The sequence below is a fragment of the Paralichthys olivaceus genome, chromosome 23 (assembly GCF_024713975.1).
Source record: "Paralichthys olivaceus isolate ysfri-2021 chromosome 23, ASM2471397v2, whole genome shotgun sequence".
NCBI classification, from domain to species: Eukaryota; Metazoa; Chordata; class Actinopteri; order Pleuronectiformes; family Paralichthyidae; genus Paralichthys; species Paralichthys olivaceus.
Window position 1 is genome coordinate 5,113,031 of NC_091115.1, and position 12,163 is coordinate 5,125,193.

The 12,163-nt window shown below is 43.5% G+C and overlaps 1 protein-coding gene across 7 annotated transcripts in view; it reads left to right on the forward strand.

Annotated features, from left to right (window-relative positions):
* The window catches only part of anks1b (ankyrin repeat and sterile alpha motif domain containing 1B), a 253,213-nt gene that overhangs the window by 196,868 nt on the left and 44,182 nt on the right, over nt 1–12,163 (forward strand). For all 7 annotated transcript variants that reach the window (XM_069519469.1, XM_069519470.1, XM_069519474.1 and 4 more), the window contains 3 exons: nt 7,342–7,958; nt 8,625–8,747; nt 10,704–10,773. In XM_069519469.1, the coding sequence (XP_069375570.1) occupies nt 7,342–7,958; nt 8,625–8,747; nt 10,704–10,773 (810 nt within the window). The remainder of the gene's footprint in view (nt 1–7,341; nt 7,959–8,624; nt 8,748–10,703; nt 10,774–12,163) is intronic.

Below are 12,163 nucleotides of genomic sequence, written 5' to 3' on the forward strand. Positions count from 1 at the left end.
TAACAGTGATAATAATAATTGAACAGAAATGAGCATGTGCACATCTCCTCTTACATCAAATAACACACACACACACACACACACACTCACCTGTCATGTGATGAAATTATAGCTTTCCTGTCACTGCTTCTTCACTCGGGGATTTACAGACGATCAATCAAGGTTGAAAGCTTAAGTTAGATTTGAAAGGCGGGGGGACGAGAAAGGGAGAAAACATTTTGCCAATTTGTTGTGTTTGCAATGTTGGTGTGTGTGGTTGTGTACTGTATAAACACACTTAGGTTTATTAGTTATAACATGTTGTACAACCAAGTGCAATTAAGTGGAAAGCCTTGCAATATATCTTATCTCTGTGAATCTAATAATATTCAGGTATTGTTGAGGGAGAAGTGCTGATTTAATTCAAGGTGCAACTTTAGGTGGCGCCATAAATAAATAAAGATGGACGACATGGTTCCACTCGCTCATACAAGAATCGCAGCTGTCAATATAAAAGGAAAACATTTGATCTCGTTATCTTCCTCTGTTTTTACTTTGCTTCATGTCCCTTAAACTAACACAGAGGAGGTGGGTTTATGACACTAGGGGGGACAATCAAGACTCTTTGGCTTCACTTTGGGGGTGCAGTCATGTCGTCCATCTTTATATACAATCTAAATGTGGTATACTGACTTTAGACATTCTAAATAAAACAACCAAAAACTCTGATCCAGGGTGGATTAATTCCTGCACCTGCGGACATCGTAAGTCCTTTTATGGAAGTGTCCTCTCTGAATTGTCCCCCCCTCAGAGCTGAAGCCCTAGTTACCAGCACAGTTTCATTATGAGGGTGATGGTTTTGATCACACAGACTTTTTCATTTAGATTTAACCTCGGGCTGTTGCGCTAACAAGACAGGTTCAGGTAATTTGCGAGTGCCGCCGTGTGTTTGATGGCATTTAGCTTCACCGGCAGGGACGAGAGTGTTCTCTCCACCGCTCTGGCAAAGTCATGTTTCGAAGGTCTCAGCACACACAGACACCCAGGCTCTGTTCAAACTAATACAAGTGAAAGTAGCAGAAAGTGGTTGAGATTCATAGAGAAACTGCTGCTGATCACATTAAGCAGCAGTCAAGCTTGAAGAGAGAATCAGAAAGAAGCCAGGAGCAAACTTTGCTTCGAGCTTTTCCTTTTTTATGCTCTTATATAACTAACAATGACTAAAGAGGCCGGATAAACAAAGCAGATTTGTGTAGAATTGACCTCAATAAATGTGGTGGAGCAGATTTATATAAATGTGTTATACTGGTGATGTTAAACTCACAGTGACGGACTGATGATTGTGACAAGCTGAGACCTCGAACCTCAGTGAACGGTCTCAGGTTTGATGCTTTAAGTGCCCTTGAGCCAAACACTGAATTCCCACCTGCTCAGACAGACCCCCCTGCTTGGTTAGCAGGTTGTAAAAACACCAGGGACAATAATGTGAGTATGGGCTCAGATATCACTACAAACACATGCACGCATGTGGACACGTGCACGCAAATGAAATTTCAGTGACGCTAGTGAGAGACTGTCATCGCTGTCAAACTTCAGGAGACATGAATAATGGGTTCCTGCAGAAGACGAGCCAGTTGCCGTGGCAATATACCCGGCACACTCGAATCAGGAATGAAAGTGTGAATTCAATATCTGCAGACTGGCCCTTCTCTGCCTTCAGGCTGGGTTTATATGTGTAGGGACTATCAGACATGAAGCAGTTCTCTCCACACGGAGTCTCATCGCTCTTTCTCTACGTCCCACGGGGGGGGGGCGTGTGTAGTGAAACAGCTGACAGGTCACAGACATGAGGACGAGGTTCAACATGCACAGTCCGTCACAAAACAATATTCCCCACCAGGTAAATCTTAAACATGATGAGCTGAAAATATAAGAAGACAATAAAAGATAAAAGTAAAAAACAAAAATGGCATCTCAGAGTCAGTTTTCTGAATCAAGTCAAACTGCCATTCTTTTCTTTTTTTTTTGACTTAATCAAAGTCAACACTTTGGGAACAACAGGGTGGGAAGCTGTCGTGTGCTGGGACTCATCACATCACGTCTCGGGTGCAAATGAAACTCTCTCTCTCCCTGGTGTTTCTCAAGAGCACTTTAGTGTCTTTAGCTTCGGGCGCTTGTGACATTTCCAGCAGCACTTCAAGGGAGCGTCCCTGCAGCTCTCACTCAATTTCATTTTACCCATTAACCCTTCGTCAAATCGTCAAATCCAGACCTGAAATCATTCCCTTTCATCGTCCGTCCCATGCAGCGACGCACCGCAGCCCCACAATACTATCTTGATGTGGGTTCGTTAGCGTAGCCTAGCACAGACCGAGCATCAGCTTAGCGGCCCTCGGCTCGGGGGAGCTGATAATGATTTATCCAGACCTGCGGCGCTTAGGATATAAGGCTCAGTCTTTAATCTCGGGGATGACTGACAGCTCAGATATTACTCTGTAGTTTTTAATAACAGTCAGCGCCACGCCACGAGAGACGGGGCGATGAACATGGCACTATCTGATGTTTGGATCATCTCCCACCCCCTGACGCTGACACACATACACACACACAGAAAAAACATCCCAGTGTATGAGCACGAGAGCTTGTATTGTATTTGTTTGTGTGTCTCTCTGTATAAACAGAAACATACATATTTCAGGTTCAAAAAGGTGACTATATATGTCAAGATTAATATTCACTGAGATAAATACGTTTTTTATTCGGTTATACACTTTATATCCATCAACTTCATTTAAATTTACATTTCATGATCTTCCGTCGGTGTGAAAATCAATAATGAAGGAGCTTTTATTGCAAAATCTGCTTTGCTATATGACACAGATCCCAGCGTTTCTCTTCCCTCCCGATTTGATATATTAACCTCCAGCTCCGTATCCCCGCCCCGTCATTTCTCCAGCTCCTGCCTCCCTCTTGTCATTCAACCCTTCATTCTGTCTCTCCCTTTTTTCTCTGGCCACAGTATGCAAGTGCTCATTCACTTTCTGTTTCTCTCTCTCTGGCTCTCTGATATATGCTCCTCGCACACCCCCTCACTTTAGCTCAGCCCCGTCGTCATTTGTCAGCCCCTCCTCGGCTTTTTCGGGTTTTGCCGCTCCGCCACAGTTTGCCTCTCCATAACTCATTTGCTTCCACTTAAACGCCATTCAGTCGGATTGCCTCATTCACAACCTTTTTTTGTTTTTTCCTGCCTCCCTCTGTTGCCCACACCCCATATCTCTCTTTCTGCTCAGCATTTCACCTTTTCCACCTCTTCCCTGAGGTCCTTTTCCACCTATTCTTCTGTTATTATTCCTCCTCCCCCCCTCCTGCTCCCTAATCCTCTTATATTTTCTTCCTCTCCATCACAGACTGGGCAGGACTCCGGTGGTGTGGTGTAGCAAACATTTATTAAAGAGCAGTTAAACAGGCCTTTAAATCTACTGCAATTACAACAGGAAAGGAAAATGGATTCACCTGTCTCCTACTAGGATAAATGTAGTTTTCTCTTTGCAGGTGCGTCTCCCTCGGCACCTTCTGAAAACTATTCATATATCCTTTTCCTTCCACTCATGTCATCTTATTCTGGATTGAGTCACTGTATGATGATCTTAATTTGAATTTTCTGGTGACTACTTTTAAATCTAACTGCTGTAAAGTTGTTGCTGCCAAGAGAGAAACATTTTTGGAAGAATATTTACTTTACATGCCAGTATGAGCTGGTTAATGACTAAAGCTGTGTCCAAATCACGCAGTAGCTTTATGCAGGGGAATTTTAATAAGCAACACAATTAAGCAAACTAAATAGCAAAATGGTTTTGGCCCAGATGATGGCACTTGGGCGTTTCACACTGTTTGAAAGATGTGGGCCACAAGTAAACCATAGCAATACGGCAACCAAAGGTGCCAAAGAGTTAATTCTATATCCATGAGTAATAGTGGGAAATATTTATTGTTGCACCGGCACTCACATACATACACATACAAGGCAAACATCCTTCTCCTGCGGGTCACAACTTGTGCGGGTGTTGTGCAACAGAAATGCAGGTGTGTTAAATAATGCAGAAGTTGATTCACCATCTGATTAATTTCAGTAGAAGCTCAGTGGGGAGTGAGTTAGTGTGTGCAGTACAGTTAGTATGTTTGTGCTCTAGTGTGAGGTGATACCACCTTGGATTAGCAGGTAAGACACACACACACACACACACACACACACACACACACACACACACACACAGGGGACGGTCAATGAGGCAAAGCTGCAGAGTGATTTTGAAGCTCAGGAGTGGATAAGTAATGAAGGTTAAAACAACACACAGAGGAACATTATTGATTGTTTTCAGGGGAAGAATCGAATCGAGAGACGGTCGAGCCTCATTTGTGCCAAATGACGTCTCTGCTGTGTTTATCCCTCTGCTAATTTCAGTGCCGCTTGTCATAACATCAATATTCTCATCAACTCCGCAACTATTAGGTTGTAATTCGTTCTTTCTACCTGAAATATATTGATTTTTCCTTGTTGTTTCTTGTTTGCAACTTCCCTTCCAACCCTCTCCTATAGGAACCTTTACCTCTCCACTGTACCTGGCAGGAATCTCTCCCCTGCAGCGCCTCTTTCCTTCTGTCTAGACAAACACACACTTGCTGATTTGATTGCTGTGTTTATCAGCCCGACACTTTTACCTCGCTCTCCTGAAGGCCGTAGACCCTCGGCCGCCCCGAAAACACTGTTTGTGAGAGATGCTAATGCTGAGGCTCTCTGTAGCCATAGTGACAAACAGGCTCACCTGTTGCTATTGGTTCTTAGCAGGATGGAGAGAAGCAAACAAAAACAACAATGAGCGTCATGGAGGAACCGTCAGCGTGAACATATTTGTTCTCAATTTTCTCATGTTCGTACGGACAAATTAAACCGGAATTTAAGTTAAGATTACGAAAATGTATTTGCATGAGGCCCAATGGGTAAATTTAAAGTGTAATATAACTAAATTATGTAAAGGTGCAGTGAAAATATAGGATCTTCTGTGTTAATCCAACCACACAACGTAGCATTAGTTTAATTATCATCCGAATGCTCCCTGTGTAATTAATCTGTTCAAAAAGAAAAGACTAGTCCAACATCATTTACAGTGCAAGTAAAATGTAATAACTCACAAATATTGATTGCCTGACATTTTGTCAAAGGTCGGTCCTCTGGAAATTGATTATGATCAGATTGTAACAATCACCTTAAAGACAATGCAGACAAACAGGTCGAGACATTTCGCATTCAAACTGATCTTTGAGCCACTGAAATAAAATCCTGAGGATTAGTCATTAGTCAGTCTTTCAGCCTGTGTAGGAAAATTATGACAATTTCACACTTTATGCAACGCTTCAGGATGAGTCACCTTGTTAAACCTCATTACCTGAAGACCATTAACCTCTGCATGTCATAGACAGAACACTGTGAAAGTGCAGTAAAATGCAGCGTTCACCTTCCAGATGATGAAACGACTCTACATTCAAAGACTGACGTTAAAATTGTTCCACTTTTTATTCTTCGGCTCCAAAGAATCAAACGTCATGTTAGTCGAGCTTGAGAAACTCTCAGACGTTTTCTAATGAAAGTCTGTTCGAGTCGGGGTTATTCTGTGTCGCTGGGCTGCGTTATGTAATTATTGCTGCCGTGTATGCAAACGTGGCTGGATGTGCTGCGGACAGCGCTCGCTAAGACTGTGTGAGCGTGTTTGTGTGTGTGTGTCTGTCTTTGTGGTGCTTATCAGTGGTGAAATTGTTTACATGGCCTCGTACACAATCCTAACACACACTGACAAGAAACAGAGGAAAAGGTTGTGGACACACACACACTCTTAGCTCTCAGATGTGTGTGTCTTTAAGCGATGTCATGTTTACGGATGTTTCACCTGCTGATAACTGATCAAACGTGACACTAAAGGACACCACCTGCAGTTGTGCACGTTAGAACAAATTACCCACAGATCACAGTGCACTTGTAATGAATGGTGGCCGTGCCGTTGGGTTTTAGAAATGTATGAATGTAGTTTTTACACTGCCATTCATAATGTGCTTCCATTCATTCCTGTACAGTATTTAAAATGTGTTAAACCCAAATTACCCATTTTATTTAGCTTATATTTTTACCTTTCGCCGGAGGTTATGATTTCACTGCCGTTTGTGTGTTTGTGACCAACAATTACGCAAAAACTAGCGAACCCATTTTATTGAAACTTGCTGGAGGAGTCTGGTGTGGGTCAAAGACGAAGTCATAAAGTTTTGGAGTGAATCCCAATAAATGGGCAGAGTTAGAATTTTTTCTTTAACATGGTGAGATAGCATTGACCGAGGTATGCACCCTTCTAATTTGTAAAAGCCCTCGGGTTAATAGAGTGTGAGCGCAGCGTTTTGGGTTAGCGCACTACAAAATCTGAACGTGAATTCAATAAGTTGTGCCGTGAAACTGAAAAAACATGCTCTTGAATATAGATTCCCATAAAAAGCCCACAGGCTCCATATAAAGTTTGCAGCCTTCATTTCTCCGGGCCATGACGTTGCTCCTTTGCCACAGGGAGACTCACACCGCTCTGGTGAATTGCAGTAAATAATCAAAGTAGAAGAAGATCAAATAATAGACCTGTTCTCCTGCAACTTGTATCATGAGGGAGAACCTTTCAACATGCAAGGCAGTTGTTGGGACCTCAGTTGTAAGCTGTTTGAAGATGTGAATATAAGCATATGAAAACCTGTGTGTAGTCGAGCAGACACACACTCACACACTCGTGCACATTCATCTATCATTACACTTGTATATAGAGAATCAAAAGCTTTCAGTGGCTTCTTTCACTCTGCTGCACACAGACAGTGAGTCGGCCTCTGAAAGCACCCCTCCAAAAAAAAAAAATCAGTCAATGGTGTAAGAACGTCTGCCCCAGAGAGATCATGCAAACACACACGTTCAGACACATGCACTCTCTTGCACCCAGACAGTGGGGGAGCAGAGGTGTAAAATCTAAGTCAGGAGTTTCTTTCATGACTCCTCGGAGAAACCAACAGTTTTTCCACAGAGAAGCAGAAGATGCGTTAGCGTATTGTTATCTTCCTTTCTGCAGCTTTGGTTGTTTTCCAGTGTTTCCCCTCTCTGTTCTGTTGTGTACTTAACATTTTGTTGAATATTATTGTGTGTTATTTGAGCAATGAGGGAATTTCTGATACCTTTTGTTTTCTCGTAAGTTCATTAGTGTGTATCGTTGTTTTGACTGGATCAGTTCACACAAAATTTATATGATTTCATGCTAATCACCCTGTTTTTGTGTGTCCTACTTGCAGACGACGGGCCGTACCAACGAGACCCTCCTCCTCCTCCTCCTCTCTGCTCTTCCTCCACATTAAATCCTCTGTTGGAGGACCGAAGGAAGAGCCACATCCCAGAGGAGTTTGCAGGCCTCCTTCATGGATCTTCTCCAGCCTGCGAGACCCCTGACACACCTTACCACCTCTACAGTCCCAAACCTCGAAAATATGCCTCCACAGACGTCCAGAGCAGTTTGCTGCAAACCCCAGAGTTCAGCCTCGTGATTGGAGGAGGATCCGCAAAAGCCAACGACCCGCAAAAACCCCAGGTGGTGTACCGGACTATCTTCCACACCAGGGTCAACCAGGATCAGACCCGACCCAAGAACTGCGAGCAGCTTGGCCAGCCTCGTGGGTGGTCTACATTGGACCGCCCACCCTCCCACTACTCTGGTCAAAACCAGAAAGGTCCAGAGTTAAAGGGGATCCAGACTTCGGGTGAATCCAAGGACGGTTCATCTGGGGCTGGCTTTGAGGAGAGGGCTTTCACCCTGGGGAGGATGAGGTCCATGCCCCGGAGTGTGTTGGACCTGCAATTGTCAAAGTCTCTTTCCAAGTCTGATTCTAACCTGGTAGCTGTGTCTCCCGTACAGGTAAGATGTTACCTTAATATGTTAGGTCCAAAATGACTCATACTGTGCAAAGTAATAACTTTTGAATGGCATTTATATATGTAAACTTCAGCACAGCAGCATTTGTGCTGCATTAGGAAGTTTAAACCTAAACATCTTATTTCTCTGTCCTTCTCGTTCTTCTGAGGCATTTATATAAGAGTTCAGAGATAACATGAACGCCTCTTGAAATAAAAGTTGTTAAAAGTTTCTTTTTTTGAAAAAGTTTAGGTTTGCACCGAGATCAATGGAAGCAAACGCGTTTATTGTAAATATTCAGTTGTATGAATTATGCAGCCGTGGAGGTAGTTTGCATCTTGCTGTATCATGCAGTGGGATTTTAGAAAAGGCACAGAAACCAGTCCAACCAATTAGATAACTCAAGAATCTGGGCCACAGTGCTCCCTGCCGTGCAGCACATTTTATGAGAGGACTCCTTTAATTCATAGTAAATAAATCACAAGACAAATACATAGTCTGTTTGATGAAAATAGCTTCATTATAACTGAAACTTTTATAAGCCGTGAACGGACTTGCATTTTGTTCTCCTCACAGCAGTTTTTAGTGCTTAGTCCACATATTTAAGGTTAAAAAAGGTTGAAATCATTTGTAGTTTAATAAAAACTGGTTCATTTGTATCATGTCCAGGAGGAGCACAGTTGGGGGTCTGGTTCTCGGGGTCAAGGGCCTGGAAGTCCAAACCCAGGGGAGGGTGCCAGCCCTGGGGGGAGACTGGAGAGAACACCTTCCTTCACAGCTGAGTGGGAAGAGGTAAGAAGACATTTTCCTTCTCCAAGGGTGTTTTGTTTCGAGGTCTGTTTGTGGATTACTCAAAAACTACTGGTTGGATTATCCCGAAACTTGGTGGAAGGAAGTGATGAGGGTTAGAAAAGAAGCCAATAAATTGGGCCTGGGCGAAGGCACAGCTTTTTATCAGATGTTTAGGATCAATCAAGATAGTTAAGGGGGAGAGAATGGATCAATTCTTTTCTGTACTGTGACACCGTTTTTTTGTTGTTGTTTTTTTTTACAGTAAAAGTGATTAAAACTTGCTTTTCAAAATGAACCATCTCTCCAGGGGACAGTTGAAATATCTGCTTCCACAGCTCTGAGCAACTTAAGTTGTTTCTCATTTAAAAAAAAAAAACTACTTATAACTCTGCTGCAGAAGGAGCCCCAGTGCTAATTTAATATGCTCCTGCACTGATTCCACTGATTTTCTTCTCTAACTGCTGATGGAGCTGCAGGGTAGATATCAGAGAGGAAGCAGTTTCTGTTATAGAGGGTCAAGTGCGGAGGTTCAGGGCGCTGCGTGTTTTGGTGTGTTTGTGCCCGAGGCATCTGGGATATAAAAGTCTTGCTGACACAAATGTCATCCAGTGACTGGACAACACAGTCGGGTCTCACCCTTTAATAAACACACTGGGTCGCAGACGCATTAACCTCCGCTCACTGCTCATCATTCCCCCCACAGAGAACACGCTGTAGGAACCTCATTCACTCCTTCAGAAAACAATGAGGCAGATTTAATCATTCTCCTTTAAAACGATGCTAATGCATGTGAGTAAAAGTACATGCCTGTCCACATTTGCATGTACACGTATACGTTCATTAATTCCTCAACACAGCGCGTGACTTGCTGATGGTGATGAATTACCATATGGAGTTCTCCTCTAATTCTCAGCAATTAAGGTGACCTTTCATTTTTAATTGTGAGCTACGGGAGGACGAGATAAGATGGCTTCAGGGAAAGTGTAGGGTGATGTGTGGGGGATCTCACCGGAAACAAATAACAAAGTCGAATCTATTTGCAGCACATGCTCGAGAAAAGAGTTGCATTATTAGCAGGAGACTGATCACAAGGGAAGAACCGCAAACAGCCAATGATGTGAAGATATTCATACTCATTAGTGCTACAGGAGAGAAGAGCTGGTTCTCTGTATGTTACTAATTTAGGCTTTAATCTGGGTTTAGCTGGAAAATTGCTGAACTGTTGAGATTGTTTGTGGCCAGAGACTGAAAAGGGGAGCTGCAGCAATGGACAGTCTGAGGAAAGTTTCCTGAACTGTAGATGCACACAAACCTTTCCAAGTAATAACACATTTTAAATTTATGAATCTCAATACGGGCAGAGTATGTCTCCTTTAAATTGCTTGTCTTGGACGAGCTGCAGCGTGGTAAGGAGATGTTTGACTTTGGGACTTTCTGCCAGAAGACATTACTGGAGAAAGGTTCTCTACCATTTACGCAGCAAAACTACTTAGTTGTGTTAAGGGGGAAAAACATGGTTTGGGTTTAAATTTCCCATTCAGCTGCATGTGGGAACAAACTTATCCCACGTGCAGCTGGAGCAGGGCCAGGCTCCTCTGACCCGTGGTGAGCCAGCAGTCCTTACAGGTGGATTGATGCACAGATTGCATAGATCAGTGGTTAGCAGCAGGTCCAGGGTCAGGGATGACATTCAGCCAGACACTAATGAGTAGCTCTCTGCAGTCCCCTCTCCCCCCTCCTTCATCTCTGCTGCGCTCTATCTTTAAGTTTCCTGCATTTCCCCCCCTCTACTCCTCCACGCTTTTTCAATTCACTGGGGGGATGATTGACATTCAGTGTGCTGGCTGGCGTAGTGATCATGTTATGCGACACTTGAATCCAGAAATAGGGGTTAGCCTTATTACTGGGAAATGAACAGCTCTCTAACGTCTCTCTCTCTCCCTCCCATTTGCTCAGATCGACAAGATTATGAGCTCTATCGGGGCGGGGATAGGGAGCGGATTGGACATCAAGGAGGACATCTCAGGTAAAACACGCACAAATATGTCCGTGAGGGTGTGAGTGAATCTGAATGAAATCGTTATGATGCCATCACTTAAGTAATTTGTGAAATGTGAGAATGCTGTGACATCTCAACAACAAAATCTGACGGGCCAAGAAACACAACTGTCCAAAGTGTAGTCAGGATATCTGTACTGCTCTGTTTGAAAATAAAACCACCTGAACATCCCTGCACACATACCTTTGGCAAAAATCAAGCTCTGATTAATTTTTAATGTCACACAATAAGTTTATATGTTTTCAAATCCCCCACACAGAGTTGTGGTGGTTGGAGGCAGTTGCCTGGTGCACAGCTTTACCTTTGTTTGTTACTTTACAGTCGACAGTGTTGAACCCAAAATGTTACTTTGCTGATGCTTAGGTGTCGTGATAGTCGACGCAGGATGGCTTCGCTCGCTTGCGTCCTCCGTTTTCAGATTACTGGCTTACTCTACAGATAGGTCAAGAGGGCATGCAATAGGTCAAGCTGACAGTGAGCGCCCTCTGCTGGATCACGAGGCAAACCATGTCAGACAGTCTGATTCACTTCAAGACTGATTTTGAACGAACCGGTAGTCACAGCTCGAATATGAACTTTTACCTCCACATTTGAAAGAGTGTTTGAATTTCAAAAAGAAAGTGAAAGTCAGCGTCAATGTTGTTTCAATAGCTGATGCACTCTCGCCCATCCCCCCATTATAGCCGTGATGCTGCCCTGAAGCAGGAGAAAGTGATTCTGTGATTGACCAACAGAAACCTGGTCTGAAGTCAGGATGAGGGTGTAACTGTTATTTCAAGGGTAAAGTCAGATGCACAACCTGTTTACACTCTGCTGGTTACACACACGAGAACAGATTCAGGCAGAGTCAGTGGGTGTGACGCTCGGATGAAGTGATGGTATTAAAACCATCGTCTTGTTGTTGACTTGTGCAAAAAGCTTCTTTTATATCACTGAAAAAATAAGATGTTAATTGTAAAAATCAGGTTTTATCTTCGTTCTGTGTGTGTGTGTGTGTGTGTGTGTGTGTGAGAGAGAGAGAGAGAGAGAGAGATATTCTGTGACCATCTTGTGTTCATCGTGTCGCTGTTTATGCCACGCTCCTCACCTGCGCACATCCAATGCTCCTCCACTCATCTCTGTTTACTGCGCTCATCCCCCTCTCCCTGCGTTAACTCCCCCATCCTCCACCACCCGATCCCCTCCCCTCCACCTCCTCTCTCTCTTTTCATCTGTGAATGCAAAGCTGCTTCTAACCATGGTTACCACTGGGAAAAATCCTGTTTGTGCCAAACCAGCTCCAACCCTCCCAAACACCAACACACACATCGCCACACACACAGGCAAACGTGTACATGTAGACACATGTAGACTGCAT